Source organism: Balaenoptera physalus (genome assembly GCF_965194825.1).
Source record: "Balaenoptera physalus genome assembly, chromosome: 1".
In the NCBI taxonomy this organism is placed as follows: Eukaryota; Metazoa; Chordata; class Mammalia; order Artiodactyla; family Balaenopteridae; genus Balaenoptera; species Balaenoptera physalus.
The window spans coordinates 186,697,058-186,722,012 of NC_138882.1; the positions used below are offsets into that span (position 1 = coordinate 186,697,058).

The following is a 24,955-nucleotide window of genomic DNA, read 5'->3' on the forward strand; positions in this document are numbered from 1 at the left end:
ACAACCCAGACTGCCTTGTGTGCTCGAATCATCATCGATTCTAACTGCGGACAGTGGAGCTGGGCAAACGTCATCTGAGTTGGGGCTTGCAGGTGGAGTAGGATTATGAAAGGCAAGGAAGTGAGGCAGAGGAGGGGAGGGCAGAAGAAACATGAGTGATCAAGGACTTGGAGGCATGTCTGGGGAGCAGGACGTGGCTCTGGGTGGCTGAAATATAGTGTGGCTGGGGGACAGTGGAGGGAAGAGCTGGCTGGGTTTACTTTCCTAGGGGCCTTCAACGCCATGCTGAGAAGTTGTTGATGCAACAAAAGGCAAATGAGTCAGACTGAAACATTAAAAATCAGAATTCAAACAAATTCAGAGACTTAACACACTCATGCCATCTCCTACATCTCTTCGGCACAAGGATTCATAATCCCTGTGAATGTGCATTTATACAAGACTCAAAAACGTCTGGGCCACAAACCTGGCAGCCAGTTTCACATTTTGCTTTCTCTGGAAGGAATAATCCGTAACCAGAAGGCAAGTCTGGAAGCAGCAGTCCTATATTCTAAAAAGGAGTTCCAATCTTTACACCTTAGGACACTTTGGGGACAGAAGCCAGAGAACAGGAAGGAACTGCAATGTGCACAACATTTTGAAAATGAATGAAGAGTTCTCACTGGCTGTAACATTTCAACCCAGGGAGGATAGAACAAGAGAGCTTGGAGGGCTTTCAGGCACACCCAGATACCAAGCTAGGGTTTCCTCTTGCAATTGGATGGGCAAAAGGCACCTCCGAGGAACTGGGGCAGAAGAGCCACTCTTCCGCGGCCTGATATCACATGACTCACCGTGAGCCAGGCCGTGGATGCCAGCTACAAGGTGTTCGCCACTCGTGGCCGCGTGGTATCTGATGTACTCCCGCTCCGACTGATGGCGATTGTCCATCGTCTTCCCTAAGCCATCTGACAACGTCCCTGCAAACTGGAAGGAATACAAAACAGAAGGAAAATACTTTTTACTGTTTTAATTATTTTAAATAAATACCTTCCCTTGCTCTTAGCCGGGAGTCAGTAAATACTGAATGAGAGAGAGATTAATTGCTGAATTACATATACTGTGTGTCCCGGAAGAGTGGTTTTCAAGCACTGGACACATAACGAATTGTGGGACATTTACACAGGTGGACACAAGGTTTGCAAACAACTACTAAAAGTCCATAATGACATTTACCTTTCACAGTCCTATTGCAAACTTACTGAAAAATTAAAGGTATAACAAAATGGCCTGGGGGAGGAGAGGTGAGCTTTGGGATTCTATAACGGTAAGGACAGAGGCTCTTTGCCTTAAGAATTAGTGGGATTCAAAATAGAAATGTGGCCAACTGTTGCTTCAGGATTTGGCATCCACATTTTGAGATGCCTTTTCTTTCACTTATTCAACAGTTACCAAGTGCCTAGGCGCCCAGCTCCGCTTGTCAAAAGAAAAACAAAGTCTATGGAAAGGTTAACAGGTTAGGTTACCTTTCATACAAAGTGGCAGACTTGAACTCATGACTTCAAATGCAAAATCCTCCCCCACGAATCAGAGAGAGATTTTATTTATCCTGGCATACTTTAACCAGAGAAGCTGTCTCATCCATCAAAGCTGGATAAAAAGGACATAAAACTCTGTTTTGTCACAAGACAATTTGAAAAGGTTTAAAGTGACAGTTAATAAACCACAGGGTACTTATCCTCATCATTCAGACATAAAAAGGGAAGGATATCAAATATGTAATTAACCTTCTCGGGAAGGATCTACCAAAACAAGTCGTTTAAGTGCCAATGACCCAGGACTAACCTTTTAGAAAACTCACAGGAATGTTATTTAGATACAAAGCTCAGAGGAAAGACTCCAGGCAAACAGCCTGCCGTGAGGACCCGGTACACTGGCAGCCTGGCCAGCACACGGCTATTTCATTCTGCTTTGGCAAGGAGGGGCACACAGATCTGCCCTGAAAGCCATCAGTCCTGAGGCTTCTGACACGAGAGACGAGGGAAGGTGAGTTCTGGGCACAGAAGAGAGACTAGGGGAAGAAACAGCAGTTCCATGTAAAGCAACGGTTCCTGGAGCAAGACTTGGGAGCTCTCATTCCTTTCCCTCTGACCAAAAGCTTTTATGATCTCGGGCAGTGATCACGGACCTTTCTGGAGATGCAATCCTTATCATTACTTGCTTTTTGCCTAACCTTCCCTGTCACTCCCTGTTTAATTAGAGAACTGAAGTTAATGAAAAGTGATTTTACACTTTCCTTTAGGATGGAGACACCATGGGATTCTGTATTAAGTGGGGGATTCCACTTGAGAGGCCCTGTGGGCCACGAGCTTGGGGGTCTGGCCAAACCAGATTCTAGTCTCAACCATTCCGGTGGCCACGTGACCCTGAGCCAGGTGCCTGACCGCAGCACCCCCCTCTCGGCATCTGGAGAATGGAGATCGTCCTGGCACTGTCATGTGGCTAAAAGAATCAGTGACAGCGGCTCAGGGTATGGAATCTAGTTAGCAGTCTTACTGTTGTTATTAGTCAGCTACGAGTCCAAGGAGGAACATCCTGCACCATTTGAAGAAAGCCTTTCAAAGGTTTAGATTTATGGTCATTTGCACTAGGCTTTGACATAAACAAAACAAAACAAAACAAAACAAAAACCCTCTCTTTCCAGCAGATTAAACACCAGCCTCCAAAGTGAATTTTTGGAGTGGTACCATTTATAAAATTAGAGTGTTGGACTTGGTGGTTTCCAAAATCCTTTCCAGCTCTGACAGTTTGTGATCTATGATCCAAGTTAGAATGTCTTTATTAAGCACTTACTCTGGGCCCAGCACAGATTTAGGTACTGCTGAGGATACAGATGAATAGCAGCCTTGGACCTATTCTCAAAAATGACAGTCTCGTTAGGAAGATAACAATTCCATACATGAAACAGCTACAACAAGAACCTGGAACACAAGGTGCACGCACTTGGGAGTCAAGTGAGGAGAGAAAAATGTGACCCTTGTTTTGGAAAGAGTTCCTGCTATGTTCTGGAATTATGTAGGTTGCCAGTGGTCCTCATTTAGAGTGTGGACAAAAATGCCTCTCCCTGATATCACAGAAAAGGTGAGAGGGCGGTTCAACTCTTACCTTCCTGCAGAAGAGAGATCTCCCTGGAAAGGATATTAAATTAAGGTCCTGTTTACCTGGCAGCCAACTAGGAAGAATAATACTTTTCCCCCCTAAGAGAATATGGGGGAATAATCCAGGCAAACTGCACAGTACCAACCCCTTTCCTATAACTGACCCCTGTCCATCAATAAAACAAGTTTAATATCCAAGGTCTATGAGGGAGCCTATGACGAAGCTTAACTGCCAGTTGATTCTGTTGCAGCAGCCCTGGCACCCCAGCACCAACCGGTCTTGCGTGTTCTCTGTACAAAAACACCATACTGGGGCTTCCCTGGTGGCGCAGTGGTTGAGAATCTGCCTGCCAATGCAGGGGACACGGGTTCGACACCTGGTCTGGGAAGATCCCACATGCCGTGGAGCAACTAGCCCGTGAGCCACAGTTACTGAGCCTGCGCGTCTGGAGCCTGTGCTCCGCAACGAGAGAGGCCGCGATAATGAGAGGCACGCGCACCGTGATGAAGAGTGGCCCCCGCTTGCCGCAACTAGAGAGAGCCCTCGCACAGAAACGAAGACCCAACACAGCCATAAATAAATAAATAAAAATAAAAAAAAATTTAAAAATGTCTGAAAATCTGAAAACAAACAAACAAAAACAAAAAACAAAAAAACACCATACTGACCTCAGGAAGATGGGATAAGATGACCTAAGAGATCACTCGTCCCTCTAAATGCTGGATTCTTCCATGTGCTTCTCAGGGGCCTCACCACTGCCGTGGAAAGGTGCCCACACCTACTCCGCTTACTCTAGGGATTCCATTTGAATTACCACCTCTCTATCTATTAAAATATTACTGTGAAAGCCAACTGGGCTTGTCTTTTGTCACTTGTGAGTGGAAGTAAAGGGTACAAAGATATTGTATTAACAGGAAATGACTACAAAAGTCTTCACCCCTAGAAATGTGACGTTGAGAACTCAGAAAACTTGCAATGATGTAGAAAATCCATGATCCGACCAAACCCATACTGATGAGAGGTTAATAAGAGTTTACAGGGAGAGACATTTTATAGGAACTAAACCGAAGCCAGCCAGATGAAGGGTCAGAGGCTGGGCTTCAGGCCAGTCCACTGGGCTTCTGAGTATTGAATCCAGGGCACCACAGAGCTTGTGGCCTTCTCTCACTGTGGGAGCACTTAGTCATCCTTAATTCCATCTCTCATTCCCCACCTCAGTGGGAAAGTAAATCACACCCCGTATCTTATTTCTCCCTCAAAGGGTGAGAACACATGGGCTGTAGAGGGAGGTGATTCCAGTAAGCACTCTTTATGGGTGCCCTCTGGAACTGGTCTTCCCTGAGGCTGGAAGTGTTGTTTCACACATGTCCTTGACTTTGAAAATGATCATCCAAACAGAGCACAGATGCCCATGAGAGCTACAACATCATGTGGGAGTCGCTGGTGCAGGACATCCTTCACCACCCACCCCAGTTCTGCCTCTGCATTTTAAAAAGAAAAGCCATATGCATTGAAAATCGAACTCAGGCTGTAACTTTTTCATAGCAGATGCTGCAAATGGGAAATGAAGCCTGGGGGCAGATACTCAAACAAAGGAAAACCAATCCCAGAGGCACTGGAGGGAAAGCTGAAAATCATCAGGATACGAGCAAGTCCAATCCAGCTCTGCACCCAAACAACTAATCAGTCAAACATGTACGGAACCCTACTGCGCCCCAGGCTTGTGAAGGAGAAGCATAAATCACAAGTGGTTTCTGCCTCTCTCCTCCAAGAAGGTAGGTAAGTGACATAAGGGAAAGACATTCACACGTGAGTTCAAATTCTGACTGTGACATTTAATAGCTGCGAGATCATGGACAAGTAACTTCGCCTCTGTGAGCCTCTGTTTCCCCATCTTCAAATGGGAATAAGAATAGCCATCTACAAGGATGCCATAAGGATTAGATAAAACGTGCACAGCACTTAGCACAGAGCCTAATACACGAAGCACTCAAGAAAAACAGTACTGAGTTATCCAAACTTCAATTTCTTCATATGCAAAATGGGTACAATCGGATTCCGCAGGGTTGTTGTGAGGATTAAATGAGACAGTGAGCACATAAAGCATCTGGCAGGTGTGTCCCCGGTACAGCGGAAGCTGTCGGGGAGGGAAGCACCAGGGCAGACAGCATGAGCTAGCAATTGGAGGGTGACCTGTAGACAACTCGTAACTCCACTCAGTGTAAGCTACACCCCAACACCAGAAGGAGCATTTACAGGCACTTAGGTCAATATAGCTCACTTGGTAGCCATTTCAAGTCCACAAAAAACTTAAGGCTGCAAGTGAATACTGTCCTAGCTAAAATGAAAGGTTCTTAAGGAACAGGATGTCCTTCAGAAAACCTGCTATTACCCTTGCAAAAACAACAGTGATGTCCCCCCTTCTTTCACTGAAGGACGCTTTAGCACATGCCACACTTGTGAATTCTGGCCACAGCCCGTAGTCATTAATTTCTATAAAGCCGTATTTTCAGCAAGGGGGTAAAAAATCCCAGAAGTACTTCAAGATGCCCGTTCTACTGTGTAGCTGACACACACTACGTGTCAATACCCCACCTTCCAAAAATAACCCCACTGTCTACAGAAATGGAGCCACTACAAATTAGCCTGGGTTTGGGGCCGGGCTCAGAACAGCTGATTTTATAAAACTGAAATTCAAGTAGATGCTGGAATGATGCAAGAGAAAAAATTTACACTGTGTCCCTCTGTTTCGTCCTATCAGTTTTCCTGACCCTTTTAGGAGATTCAGCAAGCATGGGATGCCAAAGATATTTGGCCAGTGTAACAGAAGCCTGGGCTTGAATTTCTCCCCCTGCTCTGGGGTTCTTCTTTCACAGTTATTTACCTAATGGAAATTTCCTCTTTAGTATCCTTGCTCCACTGACTTATTGCTGATGACAGCATCTTCCTTGTCACCAGGGCCGATGTGACCCATGCAGAACAGGAAAAGGTAGAGAAGTATTAGGAGTTTGTGTGTGAGGGAGGGTCCTTCGTCCAGCGTAAGGCTGTACGGCTGCAGGTCTCAGCCGCCGTGGCCTGCAACAAGCTATGCTAGAACGTGGAAACCCAGAACCCCAGCTATATGGTGCCTGAAGGAAGGGCGCCGTGAACTCTCGGGGTGCCGCCATGACACAGTCAAAAGGCAGGGGCAAAGGAGTCAAGTCCTTACTGTGCAAGCTGGTGAAAGCTGCTTAACTTCCTGGAACCTCACTTTGGTTCTGAGAAAAACAGTCTAAAGGGCTGCTTTGAAGGGTTAAGGAGATAATGCAAAATGCCTGGCACACAGGAGGTCATCAATTTTTACAAGTTTCTTACAAGCAGTCTGGAGGCTTAAACTGCAGAGTTGTTTTTGACTCTGCCAGAAAACTAGTAGGAAAACCTCCTTTAAGTCATGTAAGACCTAAGGCGCTTCAAAACTAAGGTCTTCACCGCTTCACTCATATTGCTAAAACAGCCACAGTTAAAAATGATGCTTGGAGTATGAGTTTTGCCTTAACATTGAAAAACCCTTTTGTGATACTTGTGAACAGGGCAGAGTTAAAGGAGAATGTGATCCAACAAGTAGTGGGTATCTGTCACCAACACAAGGCAAACCAAACAGCTAGTCCTCACTCGGCCAAATGGTGGAGGGGGCAGGCTGGGACTGGGGACCGGCATTTAAAAAAAAAAAAAAAAAAAAAAAGGCATGGAACAAGTTGAGGTTTGGCAAGAAAGAGGCATTTCTGGACCCCAGATCTCTATCCACTAGAAGTGGGGCAGGTTTGTCTTTTTTCAGTTCTACTTGGTTATGATTATGTATAGCCCTTAAGGCAAAAAGAGAAAGGGGAAGGAATCCAGAAAAGAGACCCTGAATAAGAATAATAAAGACATTTTAAAGCTAGGATTGGCATTCTATTCCAGCTAACATGCCTAAACCAATGACCTTGGGTTTTTTTTTTTTTGGGGGGGGTGGGCAGAGAGCTCTGGAGATCTAAAAGCCCTCCTACCCTAAGACATACACCATGTTGCTATTTCATGGGTAAACACTTATCAGGCAACAGACACTCCTTTCCAGTTAAGAAACAAAGTTATCCAAAACCACCCAGAATTATCTCAGCACACAAGGTCTGAACATAAAAGCAACAAAGGCAGACCTCAAGGCTGGCCTGGTTCTTAACTAGCCCAAGACACACGCCTGCTGAATTGGCAAGTCTCTCTTGCTCTTCCTGACCCAGTTGTGAACTCAGATGTTGTTTCAGATTAATCTAGAAGCTCAGAGTGGATTGAAGCACTCTCATAATAGGATTTTGCTTTTCCTTTAAAAAGGATTGGTAGAGTTTGCTAGAAGGCTAAAGCACAGAAATAAACAGAATACACACGGGTAGCATCAGGAAGACTGATTTTCGACAACAGACAAGTATCATGTCTGTCAAGTCCAATTCTCCCTTTTTTGCTACATCAATTATAAAGGATCATGTGGGCAGGACGCATGTCTAAACACAGCTGCGGACGGGATGGTGTCCCAGCTTTAGCTCTGTATCAGCCAGGCCTCGTCGTAGGCTTCCCCCAAGAAGGGGAAGGGGATCGTGCTGAGGAGCCAGGCACCCACTTATCTACCGCTGAAAACCCCCTGAAGCACACGGAGGGAAGCCAGAGGTGGGTCTCCCTACAATTAGTGCTAGCCAAGGGGAATAACCTTCCCACCCCTTGAGGCCTCCATCTGCCACGCCAACAAGGTTTTCAATATGCATAAATGGCCCGCACCTCAGTACTGAAGCGAGAGACAGACTGAGATGTGGGAAAAATCTCTCCGAGGTAAATATTTCAACACTAGGAAACCACACAGGCTTTGGGTAGCAAGGATCCGAACTCTGTCACTGATCCCAACTCTGTCACTAGTGTCAGCCGGATGGACATGAGCAAAACACACACCCTCCTTAGGGATCAGTATCTTCATCTGTAAAACAGGGAGGATGCTGTCCACGGAGTTGCTGGGTTAATCCAAAGAGACCTTAGTTTTAAAAGTACTTGGGGCAAAAATACAAAGCAATGTGTAAATGCCAAGGGTTATTACTGCAAATCTTATTCTTTCTTCTAATGCATGCTCCACTCCCTGTTCCTCCCCAACTGAACCCTGCGTGTCTCATCCTGTAATATAGGAGTCACCTTATGCCCATTCTGGAACAAAGGAAAGCATAAAGAAGTCAATTATAAATAGACTAGACTCTCAAAATGCAGAAATTCAGAAACAGAACATTTCACAATAGAAAAGAAGCTCGAGCTTATCTCATTCCCAGTCACAAGGACTTCATTCTTGTAATGTACTTTGTATTTCAAATGAATAGATATATTCTCTTTAATACCAAAAGCTTGGGAAGAAAGGAGAAGGGTGACATCATAGAGGACAATCACAGATGCTAGGCACCAGTACAAGCTGAGCTTCTTACTGAAAAAGTCAGGTGTGTTTCAAGGGTTTGAAATATCATGATGAGATTTTTTTTAGAAAGAAATCTGTACCCAACCAGTTTCTTCAACTAAGTGAAGTTTTAAGTGAGTATGAGCAGAATAGGTAAAGGAGAGCTTCCAACTGCTGAAGACCATAGCCTAACTTTTAGAATTGTAAACACAGGCCAACAATGTTTACTGCATATCAGGCATTGTCCTAAGGATCTGGCATCTATGAAATCATTTATTAGTTTAATCCTCACAACAACCCTATGAAGTGGACTCTATTATTATCCAGTTGTACAAAGGAAACTGGAAAGACCATGGGTGGGGGATGAGCGAAATAGGATAGGGAAATTAAGAGGTACAAGCTTCCAGTTACAAAATAAATGAGTCACAGGAATAAAATGTACAGCTTGGGGAATGTAGTCAATGATAATGTAATATCTTTGTGTGGTGACAGATGGTAACTAGACGTGAATGTGAGCATTTTGAAATACACAGGAATATCAAATCCCTATGCTGTGTACCAGGAACTGTAAGTCAATTGCACTTCAACAAACAAACTTATAGGAAAAGAGATCGGATTTGTGGTTAGCAGAGGCAGAGGTGGGGAGAGGAGGAAGTGGACAAAGGTGGTAAAAAGGTACAAGCTTGCAGTTATAAAACAAGTTAAGTGCGAGCGATGTAATGTACAACACGATTAATATATTTAGCATGGTTGTGTGTTATATATGCAAGTTGAGAGTAAATCCTAAGAGTTCTCATCACAAGGAAAAAAATATTTTTCCTTTCTTTTCTTCTGTATCTCTATGAGATGATGGATGTTCACCAAATTTACTTGGTAACTATTTCATGATGGATGTAATATTTAAGTCAAATCATTATCCTGTACATCTTAAATGTTTACAGTGCTGTACGTCAAGTATATCTCAATAAAGCTAGAAGGAAAAAAAAAAAAAAAAACTGGAAAGACCGTGATTATCTCCAACAATAGCCTGCTAAGCCGCTAAGTATCCACATATATTTGATACTGGATAATCTATGGAGAGAACCCAACTGTGATTTTTGTTATTGTCTCCAAGGAAAATTTCTTCCTGAATGCCCGTGAAAATCTTACAGAGACACCAGGTCGACATCTTTCCTTTCCCAAGCAGTGGTGGCGACAAAGGAAGGAAGCTGACAGAAGTGTAAAAGTTTCCAAAAAATGACATGCAAATCCCTGGATAAGAAAGAGGGTCAGCCTCCAGTCCCCTTTCCTGATCAGTACCCCAACTCAGACACCCCACCCCTTTCCATCACCCACACTTTGCCCTAGGCCATGCGGCCTAAAATCCATCTCCCCCTTTCCCCAAAGCTCTCACTCTCACATCTGAAACAGGCCCCAGATAAAGAGGAGGCTCTGTGGATGCCCACCGCGTGGATCACATTACACATCAGGTCACCGTGCTCGGGTACCACTTACAGCTGGGGAGAAAGACGGAAGCCACGCTGGGTGGGGACTGGGACCCGTGACTGCAAGGGTTCCTGCCTGTGAAGAGGCCTGCCCACCCCACTTCTCACAGAAGGATCTGCTGAAGGAGGTGGAGCACCAAAGCGAAGAGATTTACTCTGTCAGAGCTGATGTGGTCAAGCAAATCTAGCTGCACAGAGGTTGTCGCTCTGGCATGGGCTGCTGTGTGTGTCAGTAACTGACGTGTGGAGACACACATACAAGGGGGTGGGCGATGGGGGAGGGAAAGCTAAGAGGGCTGCGGGGAGAGAATCAGCAAAGCCCAACCGTGCTCCTAGGGTAAGAAGGGCTCCTCCAGCTCGGGCTTCACTCCCCTCCTCTCCATCTCTGCTGCTGCTCTGCTCCTCCCCAAGCCCACCTCCCCCAATCTGAGACGAATACAATATTCACAGTGGACACTAAGGTGCTGTTTCTTCCTACTAACTGCACTATATGGGGGTGGATGGGATGGAGCTAGAGATACAAAGGCCAACTCTTCACTTGTCAGGGAGGTCGTTCAGCAGCAAGCGTGATGGATGCGAGAGGGAGAAGACAGCAGACGGGGAACTGGGCTTCAGCACCTGGGAGAACAAGGGAGGGTGAGCCTCTCCTGGGGGGTTGGGGTGTGAATGGAGGCAGCTCAGCGCCAAGGTACTTGAGTCCTAGCTCATTTCTCCTGAGACCTGGCTTGATCCCAGGCTCAAAGAAAGGCCACAAGAAGGTTCTTTTAAAAACAGACTCAAAGGTCCCCACCCTTCAGAAGGACTAAAATTTAAAAACTGCAGTTTGGCTCCTCAGAAACCTCTGGTATTTGCCTGGGATGTCCCTTGGATTCCTTAGTGGCCTTTTGGTAGGCATTCCTAACTTTAATATCCTTCAACCCCACAAAAGATGACCTGGGAGAGAACATTCAGAATTCACACCCATCTACTTCCTGCAGATCTGGTGTTTTAAAATCCTGCTGAATTAGGCATTCCCAGGTTAACAGATTTCAGGTCTAAAAAACAAGTCCTGGAATGAGGAAGAAAACACAATCCACTTAACTCAAAAGCTGCCCTTTCAAAGGTGACTTAATGGACCTATTCTGATGTCTTGTGTTGCTTTTAAAAGAAAACCTTCAATTACTAGAAAGATAGAAAAATAGGGGCTCTGGTTCACTGTACTTTCAACCTAGCAGAAAGCTAATTAACCCTTGTTTGTAAAAAAGATTCACCCATTTTCTTGCCGAAACAGAACTGATTCTTTAGGATGAAGTTTCCTTAAGGATCTCTGTTATAACTTCAGGAGTTAAGGCTGATATAGTCTTTACCCGCCCCACACATTCCTGTCCATTGACCATCCTTCCCCACGATTCTTCTCTTTGAGCATCAGGCTCTGATCTGTACTGAAATATAAGTCCCTCTGTAAAATCCTTGCTGTTATATACCCCTCACTGCAAATGAAAAGCTCAGAACATAAGTTCTGCAGGGGAATGCACATGAGGGGAAATCAAAGCACTGGGCACTTGAAAGGAGAAGGATGAAGAAATATAAATCCTCTCCAGAGAAAAATCACATCAGGCAGAGCCTCTAAAACATTTCTTACACAACACCCAGCATTCAATAAAAACTACCAGATATGGAAGTCAAAAAAAAGGACTGAAAACTAAGAAAAAAACCCAGACAAGATGACTTAACGAGGGATTCGGGCATTAGAGTTATTAGACACAGAGTTTAAAATAGAATGATAGTAATGTTCAAAAAAATTTATAGAAAGATGGAGAATTTTAGCAGAGAACTCAAATTAAGATGTTAATAGATGGATGAAACCAGGAGAGCAGACACAGCACCAAAAAGGATTAGTGAGCTAGAGAGTAAGTCAGCAGAAAATATCCGGATCAAAGCATGAAGAAAAACAAGAGCATAAGAGACGCACGGGACATGGTTTTAAAAGTCCAACTTCCATTTAATTGGAGTCACAGGAGGAAAGAGTGAGAAAGAGGCAGAAGTGCTACCTGAAGGGACACAAGCCAAAAATTTCCCCAAATCTCTACAAATTAAAGACGTTCGACAAATCCTAAACAGGAGAACCCTATCTAGGCACGTCATCATTAAAAACTAAAGACAAAGAGTCACAGGATAAAAGACATATCGCCTTCAGAAGAGCAGCAATAATACTGGCAGCTGTTCCAACAGAAATAATGGAGCATCACGGAACGGTATTATTCAGGGGCTGAAAGAAATCTGCCAATCCTGAATTCTAAATTCAGTAAAAATGTCTTTCAAAGAGATAGGTGAAATAAAGATGTTTCCAGGGGGAAAAAAAAAGCATTAATGGAGGTAAAGTGTTATAAGGACCTTGTATTGTCTGAGAAGAAAAACAAAAAAGACACAAAGATGGGACAAATAAATATTCTATGACTCAGTAACTCTGCTCCTCAGTATATAATGGAGAGACTCTGCACACGTGCTCCAGGAAACATGAACAAGAATGTGAACAGCAACCCTGTTCACAATAGCAAAACACTGGAACAGTCCAAATGTCTTAACAGTAAAGTCAATAAATTGTGACACATCCATACAATGGAATACTATATAGCCACGAAAATGAATGCGCTACAGGCACACATATCAGCATGGATGGATCTCCAAAACGTAACGTCGAGTTAAAATAAAAAGGTCACAAGAGTATATATTTAGTTTGATTTTGTACGTAAGTTCAAAACAGGCAAAGCTGTTTGGTGACACATACAAATAAGGTAAAACTACATACAGAAAAGATGTGATTAACACAAAATTTGGGACAGAGGTAATTACCTCAGGGTGTGAAGTGAAGGAAGGAAGCGTGATCAGGGAAGCTTCAGAAGTACTAATATGTTCTATTCTATTAATATAATATTCTAGTTTAAGCTGAATGATAGGTCCTGGTATTCATTTGATAGTTCTTTAAAGTATACATATACTATATGATACTCTATGTACGACTCTTCCATAATCAAAAAAAAATTTTACGGTACTTGTTTTCTAAACATGCCACCAAAGGCAGAATTCACTTTTTAAAATAAAAATTAACTTCTTTAAAACTATGCCTACATTTGAAATATCACCATATTCAAAGACATCAAAACCAGAATGTTTTCTAAATTTTGCCACTCAGGCAGGAAAAGTGAAAAAACAGAAAGAAACAACCTAAGGAAAAAAATAAAGGTAATTTGGACAGCTATTTATTAGAATCTTGTAGAAAACTTCTCATTGCAATGATGGAGACAAAAGCAGACTGTATAAAGGTCCTTTCTCCATTCAGTACCTTCTTTCCTCCACTAAAAGCAAGGAGACTCTTAGAAATGAACCCCTCAGTAAAAGGACAAGAAGCTGGCTAAAAAGAGGTGGAGAGAAATGAGGGCTTGCATATTAACATAATCGAGTCCACCACACGGACTTGAAACTCTTCTCTTCAAACACGTGCTACAAGTTAACATCATACGACTTTAGTTTCATTTCTTACTTTAGAGCTGAACTGTCCAATTAAGGTGACCACATGCCACAGGAGGCCACTGAGCACTTACAATGTGATCAGTACGAGTTATGATATGGTATTAAGTATGAAATACATACTGGAATTCAAAGACTTAAGATGAAAAAAAGAATGTAAAACATCTCAATTATTTTTACATATTGATTACAAGTTGAAATGATAATATTTTGGATATAATGGGCTAAATAAAAATATTAAAAATAATTGCATCTGCTTCTTTTTACTTTTTTAATGGGACTTCTAGAACAGTTTAAATTACAAGTGTGGCTCACATTATATTTCAATTGGAGAGTGCTGGTTTAGAGGTCTGACTCTACAAGAAAATGTTTAAGGACACAGCTTATGAAATTAAAATTAAACTCAAAAAGATACCCAAATCTTAAATTTCAATTATTTCCCAGATAATCAATAATATATTGCAAACAGCTGCTATTCACGTGAGCAGAAAATAACAGATGAAAGGCATTGGTCTGCATTTAGGAAGAAAAGCCTTTGTTACCCAAGATGGAAATATCTAGTAGAAAGGTGGGTAGAAAGTTAACTACGGGGACGTACCCCCATCAGTTACTACTCTTATCGTTCCCCTGCAAAGCAGGAATGGCTCCAGGTCTATGACTTTTCAACTTGAGGTCAGCCGTCACGGATGCCTCCGCAGCCTTTGAATGGCCTCTCCCTGCATACAAGCCTGCAGGGTTACCACTGCTGTACTCCTTCTGAGTGTAGCTTTATTAGTATGGGTATCCGACTGTCATGTAAACATGCCGTATCTGTTTTTCTCACAAGGCTACACGGGCTGCAGCATGCTGAAAGGCTTGAAGTGCATGCTCCAGTGACAGGGAGCCAGGGAGGTTTGGTCATCTTCATACCATACCACCAGACAGTGCCTGGAACACTGTTAGAGCAAAATAAAGATTTGCTTTGCATTCTTTTTCAACTCACTAGCACCTAACCCCAGTCCCACTTCACAGAAATGATAGATTCTACTTCACTAAGGGAAAAAAAAAACCTCTTTCCTTACCCCCCCACCTTAAATTGAATAAGTGAGCTATTTTCTAAAGCTAAACCCTTCCTCTGTGCTCTTGTGAGACCCTGTCTTGGATATCGCTCAATCAATCCTTTTTTCTCTTGTATCTTCAGTCTTTCTGGCTTCTTCTTCTCAGAATGACAGATACAATTGAATCTGCTCAATCTTAAAAATGCCTTCCTTTAACTTTCCCTTCCACTCAAGTTATTATTCATCCATTTTCTTCCCTCTGTGCCCATATCTCTTAAAAGATACGGCATCACTGTCTCTTTTTCTATTAAATGAAGGTCCTGAAGGCATGTTCCTATAGCAAATAACACAAATCAGGGATCAAAACATACAATGGTGTCCCCTCAATACCCATAAGTCTGGGCATAACTGGAAACACAGGGGAGCATGTTTAGTAGCAGTTAATGCCTGATTTCTCAGCACCTCTCCCAGACAAGCGGAAGCCCAGGCATGTTCCTGGGCTGCAGGTGTAACACGAGCTTAAGGATGTATCCAAGAGGCAGCATCCAGGGAAGAAAAGAAAAACCATCTACAGTCCAAGGCAAAAGGTGGGAAACAAGGCAGAAAGAACTCCCTGAAATGTATGGAACCCCTACCATGTCTTTTCAGAGGGTGCCTGTGGCTTTGCTGATGGATAGGAATGGGGCCTCTCAGAGGACCTTGAACCTCTAATCCTAACCCTTAACAACTGCTGTAAAGTCTATAAGGGTCAGAGATGCAGGAAAACAGAACATCATTGCCTTGGATGTTTCTTAATCTTCAGATAAGTGCCTCAACTTCCTATGTTACCAAAAGAAGAATGCCAAATGGACTTAAAATGAACCTCAGAACTTCATGGAACAAGATGAGAAAATAAAATTGGGAGACTGTCCCCCCCAAAACAAAACAAAACAAAACAAAAACCTCACTCTAGGAATCCACTGAAACGAGTCCTTTAAGCTCAAAGGGGAGAGACGCTTGCTGAAGGCACGCCGCTCAAGTCCTGACTGTCTGGTCCACTTCTGTTTCCCCGGGGCGAGGGACAGGGCCAGGCACAGGGTACGGATGCGTACACGACAGTGCAACTAGGGAATGGACAGGTGCTGGTCTCCCTAGTGCACCTGGAATGAACCCACAGGAGCTTTGGGAATAAATGACCAAAAAGACTGCTCACTGGTTTGACTTGAAAGTCCGTATTTTCAAAAACGTGTTCTTTTTCATCTCTTCAGCTCCGTGTGCTAATCACTTTCCTTATGTTGAGGGGTATCTGGTTTAAAACTTTGCTGAGAAGTTTTCCTCTGTTCTATCTATCGAGTGCCAGAGGATATCGAGGAGACTGGGAGATTCTGGCCAAGTATTTCCTTTAAGGTACTGTAGCGCGTTCACATTGCTATATCTGTGCGCACAATTCACAGAGTCTATGTTTACAGCAGTCACAAGTGAGGCCGAGACATGTAAAGGAAACCAGAGAAGTTCTGGAGTTACACATTTGGGTAAATTTTGGCTTCACTTATTGGCTGTGTGATCTTCGGAGACTTCTCAGTGTCCCTTCTATAAACTGAGATAATGCCTAACTCCCAGGGTCCGTCCGTTCCTTCCTCCTTTCATTTCTTCCCTCCTATCAACAAAAAACTTACTTTGCATCAACTATATGCCAGGCACTGTTCTAAGCGCTGGGGATGCAGCAGTGAAGAAAACAGACAAAGCTTGTGGCCCTCTTGGGGTTTATATTCTAGTTGCATAGACAATAAACAATATAAATATACAAAATGAAAGCGGTAGTAAATGTTAAGTGAAAAATTAAGCAGGGAGGGAGGATAAGAGGTAGTGATAGAGGGGGCTGCAATTTTAGATGGGGGAGGGGCGCCAGGAAGTCTCACTGACAAAGTGACATTTGGATAAAGAAAATGCAGGTGAAAACCATGGGGTTATAGAACATTCTAGGCAGAGAGAATTGCTGGTGCAGAGACCCTGAGGCAGAAGTTCTGAGGGACAGCTGAGCAACACAACAGCAAGCAGGTCAGTTCGATGGAGCCAAGTGGGGTGGGGAGTGACATGTGGGTAAAAGGCAAGGTTAGAAAAGTACAGGGGGAGGCAGACCACGTGTCCGTTATAAATCACTGCACAGACTTTAATCTTCTCTGCAGAGTGAAAGGGGAAGCCACTGGAGGGGGCTGAGTGGAGGAAGGACCCGATCTGAGTTCCGTCTGCTGTACCGAGAGCCGCAGTGAGAAAGGGGGAAGGAAGGGTGGACGCAGAACCTGCTACAATAGACAGGGCAGGGCTGAGCGCTGGGATGGATGGCGTGGAAGCAGCGGGTGGGAGGGGAAGGTCCACAGGCGGCACAGCTGACAGATGTGCTGAGTCAAGGATGACCCCAAGGTATGTGAGCAACTGGAAGAAAGGAGAATGGAGAAGAAAGGTTAAAACGGTGTAAAGTGCCTGGCACTGCTGTCGGGCTCACAGGAAATGACCAAATGTTAATTCTTTACATGTAAAACTTTTGGTGCTGATTCAGAGCCCAGGCATCCAAAATGGGGTTAGTACGCCACCCTAAAGCTAGGAAATGCTTGCAGAGAGAAAAGTCAAATGAGAATATACTCAGCAGTTGGCTCTACGGTACTAACACCCCAACACTGGTTAACTTCCACCAAAAGATGGAACGTGTCTCATCCTCTAATTATCCATCCGTCAGAGATGAGGGGGTGAGATGCCGGCCTTCACGCTGTCAGTGAATGCTGGACGTAGCACCGTGTTTCCCCACCAAACAGAAAGTTTCCATGGAAAAGAGCAATAAACCATGACGTGCTGAGAACACAGGAAAACTGTAAAGAAGCAGCACTCTGTTTTATGTGTAATTTTCTCCAACTCCTATGAAAGTGACTCAGTCCACCGAGTCCAGGACACAAGTGGCAACTCACAAATGCTCAAGCTCTGAGTGATGAGGGCAGTGAAACCACCACAGAACAGGCACCAAGGTGAGCCGGGAAAGGGAGAGGAGAGTCCATTCCTGATGGACATTTTATCAGATTTCACTCAAGGAACCTTTTCTTTATCATGCTTGCCAAGCAGTCCAACCTAACTTCAATCTTGAGAGTCAAAGACCCAATCTGTCTCCCACCCCGAGAGCCGGGCAGACGCCATCCAGCACCGCAATTTTGGGTGTAGGGAAAACACTGAGGTCCAGAGTGCTAAGAAGTCAACGAGGGACTTAGGTAGCCTTAGTCTGAACACTGGTGGAGAAACAGTAGCCATGCCTACCTCAAGATAAATGTCCCCTTTGAATCCTACATGAAAAACTAAAATTCCAAATCAAAATGTGGACACTGTCATTTGCCTTGGGTGGAAACAGGAAAGGAGGGATTTTCAGAGAAAGATCTAGTGACTGGAGTGGACAGGGGCAGGGTTAAGTTTGGGGGAACACATTCCTATATATAATGCGCTCTTCCCTCACAAATTTAGGTCATGTTTATTTGGCTTTGTCTAAAGAAAATGGTGAAACAGTTTAATGGACTGATCAAATGGGGTCAGAGAAGTTAATTTCCCAAAACACAGTTAAAAAATGAGCCTAAACCTCCCTCCTCCCTCCCCCCTCCCTTCCTAGCCCAGTTGTTTTAAATGAGGTCTAAATACCTCCTTTTCCTTTAACAAGGACCCTGAGGTTTGTCTGTCTGGGCTTCGGGGAGGGTGATTTTCTGCCACATCTAGATGGAGGTAGGGTAACTGGAAATGCCGGAGGCAGTCCATGACTTAGCACTAGACGGAGTCACTCTGGCCAGAAAGAACGGTTTGGCTGGATTTGCAATCTGCCTGCTGTGAACGGGCCGTGATTTGATTTTAGCTCTAATTATACATAAAGAAAGTTAGGTCTATTTTCTTCTGGAGGGGTGGGGGCTGTCAGTTTTGTTCTGGCCTCTGTCAAAGGTGCAGCTACTCTGCTCACATACATAAAAATACTTGCAAAAAAGTAATAGTTAACATTCTGTGTATGCAATTTATGGTCATATCATGACAATGATACTAGGCTTAAAAAGTGAAAAATCCAGTTAGGTCTCTTCCCCTTGAAATTCACTTCTCATCGGTTAAGGGAAGAGGAGGGAAACAGAAGGACGTAAAACGGCAGGCCAGTCTTTCCCTGAATAGACAGCTGACGGCACGGCACGCTCTCTGGTCCCAGTGGCCCGCCACCTCGGCGCTGGGGCAGCTGCTCCACATCCCTGAGTCCCTCCTGCCTGGGCTGCCCCCTGTGCCCTCCTGTGCCCACATGGCCAACATCTCCATGACTTCAAGGTCGGGCGCAGGCCTTACTTCCCTGGGTACAAAGGCCTGCGCTCCGTTAGTGCCCCACCGGCCCTGCACAGACTTCTGTCCTGGCACCTGAACGCGTTCGCGCACGCAATTACTTACGGGACCTTCTCCCGCGCTGGACTGTGAACCAGGGTGCGGGGGGAGGGGGGAGAGGGGGGAAGACCTTTGTTTTGCTCATGTTTGTTTCCTCTGTGCCTCGCACACATCCTGGTGCTTTTAGTTGTTCATAGACAGTTGTGAACTTACTGTGTAGGCACAATAAGTAACAGATTTGTTAATATGAGGTTATGCTTTTTGCACTTAAGTCTATATCTAGTCAGCCCAGAGTGTGGAGCTAGAACGAAGTTAAAATGCCTTCACAAGGTGCCTCGGACAGGGTTAGAGCACTTCCTCATTCTCAGCCACACACTTTGGCTTGGACGGCGCAGCACCTACAAAAGGGCTAATCATACGACAGAGGGAACTACAGGGAGGGACTTTAAACGGTGACTCAGATTCTCGGCACCCCCTTGAGAATGCAGCCTTACATGGTTAGTCCCTGCAAATCTGACATTGAAGATGTGTCCATGAATGAAGCCCACTAGACAAGTGCAACCTTTTGCACCAGATGGGGCCAGGAGTACAGGCTCTGAGTCAGAGAACCTGGGTCCCAGCCCGGCTCTCTTCAGAGCCTTGGGCAAGTTACTCAATTTCTCTGAGCCTCAGTGTCCTCTTGTATCAACAGGGACCAGCACTTCAAAGGGTCACTGTGAAGATTAAACAAGTCCATTCATGTGAAGACTCAGAACAGTACCTGGTACTCGGTGAAGCAGTCAGTAAATATGAGCTAGCAGCACTTCTAAAGATACCCATTCAGCTACCAGCTTAAACTGAAAACGTCCCTCAACTGTGCAATCATATAGCATCTATCCCATGTTTCCTATATAGCAATACCCAGGAATCAAGATCAATTAAACACTTACACATAATACACTAACATATTCCACACAATCAAGCTCATTACCCCACTATTTCACGAATCGCATGGCAGTGAACAAGCCTCCTGGTCAGCTCTGACAACAGATTATGTGAGACAAAATGCAAGGAAATACAAAATTAACATTGTGGTTACCGTTTATCAGAACACAGACAAAGCCAGATACACCAACAGTCCAGAATGAAGGAAACAGGTTGCTGGCTTTTGACTGGAATTTCCTCAGATTGTTACCATGTAGTCCGAACTTAATCTAAATGTTTCTTTGCACACAGTCAAGCTTATGTGAAATGTATCAGAAGTGATAGAATAAAGGCTTGGGTTTGTGTGTGAACAAAACTGCTTTCAAGAAATGTATCATTACCAGGCAGATTAAGAAAATACCACAGACTTAAAAGTACCCTTGGTCTGTAAATAAATTAGTTTATAATGGAAAAGAATATGAAAAAGAATATATATATACACACACACACATATAACTGATTCACTTTGCTGTATACCTGAAACTAACACAACATTGTAAATCAACTATACTTCAATAAAATTAAGAAAATAATAATAAGTTAGTTTACCGCTTGTTGGCGGAGGAGGGATATACAGGCTAAATAAACAAAAGAACAGGTAATCAAACACTTTTAGGTGACTTTTCCGGAAGTGAATGTGACTGTAAAATGAACTGTTATGCTCGTACTTGACAACATTTTCAAGATGGCGTTTGCTCTGACATTTGAAACCACAGCACCACACCACCACCATCTCACCAACCAAAATTTAATAAGAGCACTTACTGTGGATTGATGTATGTGATCCTCCCCGCAGCACCCCCTACAGCTGGCAAATGGATTTTCCAAGGAAAAGGGGAAAAACCTAGGACACGCCACAACAGGTACTTATTGCCCAGATGAATCAATGGAGGGAAAGGAGCAGAATTCAAGCAGTCCACCTATAGTATTTCAGGAGCACGATGTCTCCAGGGAGAATGTGGCAAAATCTCTCTAATGGTATCAATATATGTAATTCCATAAAAACAGCAGCTAAAACCAATATAGTACCAGGCAGAATGAACGACGATTTAAGATCAGAAATAACCAAATGTTCAGACTCTTCAGTTTGTTTTCTTCTGTTTTGAGGGACAAGAGAGGAATAAAGAATGTGCTAGAAATTTGGGGAATGTGCTCCAAACCTCCTTCCTCCTCCTCCTCTTCCTCCTCCTCCTCACACGCTCTCCCTCCCCCTCCTCTTTGTAAAAGGCCTTTAATTAGCTCACATCCCATCCCAACTGGGGATCCCTAATACATCCTGACACCAGCCTGCGGGCCGGGCAGTGGGGTCTAAGCGCAGCCAGATTAGCAGGCTCCCAGTGGAGCCCCTGCTGCTCTTATCTCCGCAGATGCCTGAAGAGTCTGGTATCTTCCCTCCCAGCCCTCCTGGGAAGCCACCCCAGCAGGTGCCCATTGGCAATAGTTTTGTGTTACAGGCCTGAATGAATGATCCCCGCAGGAGCTGCCGACTGTTTTCACAGACACAGAAGGCAGTCAAAAGTCCACCGCGTGAACTTGGAATGACCCCAGCTGCAGAGTCACTGGCGGGTTCATTGGGAGGGCAGGCACGCTTTATTAAACAACTAATACTCTTCACAGATAACTTTCCGAAAAAGCACAAGTGTTAACTCTTTGCAATCTCGCTCCAACAAGCAAGTGGAGGGGCTCCACTGGGTGACTGCGGGCTTGGACCCGAGTGATGATTTGCAGACAGGAAGATGGTGATTTCATCCGGCCCGGCAAAGGGTCAGGACTCAGGCACCGCCATTTGGTCAGCTGTCTTGTTAAAGTGTTCCAAGTTAAAGCAAAAAGGCACAAAGCGAAGGTTCCAGGCGCCTACTCTGGCGAGGACGGTGCCAGCCCTCACCCAGACCGGCCTGTCCCCTGGCCCACACCCCACTCAGACACGTGGGAGAGGGAAGGGGGGCCGGCCCGGCAAACTCGGTCACCCACCCAGGCCGGCGTGCAAGTCACTCTGCCCACAGCAGCCAGAGGCTGCACAGTTAGTGCCGTTCTGGAGGAGGATTCAGAAGAGACACAAGCTCAACCCAAAGTGTTCTAATAATCATGTTCTTCTGGGCTGCCTGGCCAAGCGGGCCACGGATCCAGGCATCTGCAGGGCTCACCCAGGGGGATGGCAAGTGGCTGTTCCTTCCCTAGGTTAGACCCAGTCCCGGAGGGTCCCTTTTTTTTTCCCCCTTTCTTTCTCTCTTAACTCACACAGAACTTTAGAGGGAACCCAATGACAACAATCATAATTAATAACACGCAGATAAACATAAGGAGAAACTTTTAAAATTCATTTTAACCAACAAAGTTACGTTAATTTTGGCATTAACCAAAGACTATGTGTCTATCCAAGTTTTATCTCTATCTCACTTCATCAGTTGCCTTCTAATTACAGAGGGATCCCCTATTTGGTTTTTTCTGGGGGGGGGGTCTTGTTTTGTTTTTAGGTGAGGTGCGGTTTTGCAGGGGTTCCCTCACTGGATGAGACACGGGTGAACGACTAGTGATGTGAGGCGCTTCCCAGGAGCTGTACTTCCCTCCCGGTCGGGTGAGCCGATCTTTACACAGTACAGACCCCTCGGCCCAACAAGCCCTCGGGGGCTGTCTTCATAGCACGCACGGTGCTCGGGGTTAAAGATACCCAGGTGACTATGACTTAGTCCCCTGTCCTCACGGAGCTCGGTCCAGTGTGGAGACAGATGTATAAACAAATAAAATCCACATACAGGATGCTGAGAAAATGAACACCACATCAGGGCTCTGGCCCCACTACTTTTCTCTCCCTCATTTCTAAAAGGACAAGAAGCAGGTACCCACAGCTGCTGACCCCATTTCAAAGACAATGCCAGATTTGTAGCCAGAAGGCCTGAGTTTCAGAGCTGGCCCCGCAGCTAATTAGCTGTGAGAACCTCACTGGGTCTCAGTTTCTCCATCTGTAATTTTAGAGGGTGAAAAGCTGGTCTTCGAATTCTTTCCCAGATCTGTGTCCTAAGAATTTCTACGAGGATATCAGAGGTTGTGTTGAGGGTCCAAACCTGGGAAGAGCTGCCTTTGCCATGTTCATCTGGAAAGAGTGAGAGGGGTTTTAGGCTCAAGATTTATCTTGGGAGGAATACAAGATGGGCTTCAATGGAAAGGGAGCAGATAAGAGAGTTAAGTTACCACATGAAATATTACTCAAAAGAGGCTTCTCATAGAACTCAATTTTTAAAAAAAATAAAACTGAGGTTAGACATTGTCCACGGTTGTGTTTTAACTTTTAAAGAGAAACAAGTGGCAAATTCTTCGTTGTATTTAGTCCTAAGAATTTTTCTCTCTATATATAACATCCATTGAGGCACCTCAACTTGTCTTGCCAATTGATTTTTAAACAACCGTACTGCAGCAATTCTACAAACTTTCCTTGCTGACATTACTGGACACAAAATCCAAACAGGTAGGAAGCATTTCCAGAAACAGGCTGATAAGATCTACCTGGTTTTGCCCCTTTTGCTGTTTCTCAGTGATCCTGTGACTAGAGATTTTCGTGCGCATCTGAGATTTTAGAACCAACCATTCACACAACCCAGCATGGATGCCAGCAAAGTAAGGCCCTCTCTTGGAAGTAACACTTTTCCACAGCTGTCTCCCCACGTCAGAAAGTTCCTCTGGCCCTCCGCCGAGATTTATTCTGGCGGGAAAAGCAGTGGGCTTGGAGTCATGAGGTCTGGGCATCAGCCACTGGTGCCAACGCTGACTGCATGATTTTGGCAAAACCATTCAACCCGTGTGGCTGAATTTCCCATCACTGGCCCTGCTGGCCCCCTAGGGATGTTGCAAGGTTAAATTATCTCACAGACGTGAAAGCGCTTTAATGCCTGAGGGGGAAAGGGTGCTTTCTAGAGCAGCCATGTGGTCTATGGAAAGAGCCTGGGGCCACAGAGGAGGCCTGAGTCCTCGTCCTCTTCTACGAGCTCCCTGCTAAGCCTCCAGGAGTCGTTACCTTTGCTGTGACTCAAGTGGCAATAATAATACTTGTACTCTTTCTTGTAGGTTTGTAAAGATCAAACAGTAACAGGAGTATGCTACAAAGGTTAAACTGCCAGAAAACTACCAGGAGCTATTAGTAGCTCTTCTTTTATAACTAACTTTGACATCATCCTTGACAATTTCCAAGTTACCAATAAAGAGAAAATAATCCATCTGGCCAAAATATCCTGCTTTGAAACATGACAACGGCAGCAAAACTGAAACAATGGGCTGTTTTTGGAAGCATGCTCTGCTTAATTTTCATTTCAGTGAAAACACTGAAAGTCGCTGCTTCTAAACCAATGTGTTGTTACATAAATTCAATATGTTGTTACATAATGTTTACTTAAACATTTTCCTCTAATAAAGCAAACAGATATTTCCCATAAATATTATTTTAATTCATTAGATTAAGAGGGACTGGGGTTTCCTTTCTTCCCCCTATAATAGTTTCCCAAGGCTTCCTGCTACCTTGCGGAGCCTGGGCCTGATCCAATAATGCACACCTGGCCTCATTCCATCCAGGTCAGCATCCTAGACCTGAGTGATGGGGAGTGGAGGAGAAGAAACAGGATCCTGGAAGTCAGCAGCCTTTTCCTATCTGTATTTCAACACACAGCCCATGACTGTGCATCTCAGGCAGCTTACAGACATGTTTGGGAGGAAAGTCATAAAGAAACATTTTCAAAGTTTCTGTTTATTCCACATAAAAACCATAAAATAGTTAATTTAAAAATCCAGCAGGTGTTTCACGTATTTCATAACTATTTGTTGAATCTACACCATGTGAAAATGTCACCAGATAAACGGGAGCCCACGTGGGAAACACCGGGATCCCCTCAACTCTCTTACAATAAATATTTATGACTAGTCATAGGGACACTGGCAACAGTTGATGACAGTAAGATCTTCGCCTTCCAGGAGCTTTACATCTACTCCAGGATGCAAACGAATAAGCAGGCAATTGCATCAATCAGTTCGTCTAAAGCCGATCTCAT

General features: G+C 44.4%; 1 protein-coding gene across 10 annotated transcripts in view; it reads right to left on the reverse strand.

Annotated features, from left to right (window-relative positions):
- The window catches only part of VPS13D (vacuolar protein sorting 13 homolog D), a 253,994-nt gene that overhangs the window by 51,185 nt on the left and 177,854 nt on the right, over positions 1 to 24,955 (reverse strand). For 8 of the 10 annotated variants that reach the window (XR_014251756.1, XM_082416950.1, XM_082416945.1 and 5 more), the window contains one exon: positions 834 to 966. Coding sequence is in view for 9 of the 10 variants with exons in the window: in XM_082416950.1 (XP_082273076.1) it covers positions 834 to 966 (133 nt within the window). In the remaining variant the exon portion in view is untranslated. Of the gene's footprint in view, positions 1 to 833; positions 967 to 14,167; positions 14,499 to 20,687; positions 23,014 to 24,955 lie in introns of those variants that run through there. The other 2 variants (XM_082416954.1, XM_082416955.1) reach the window with 2 other exon arrangements.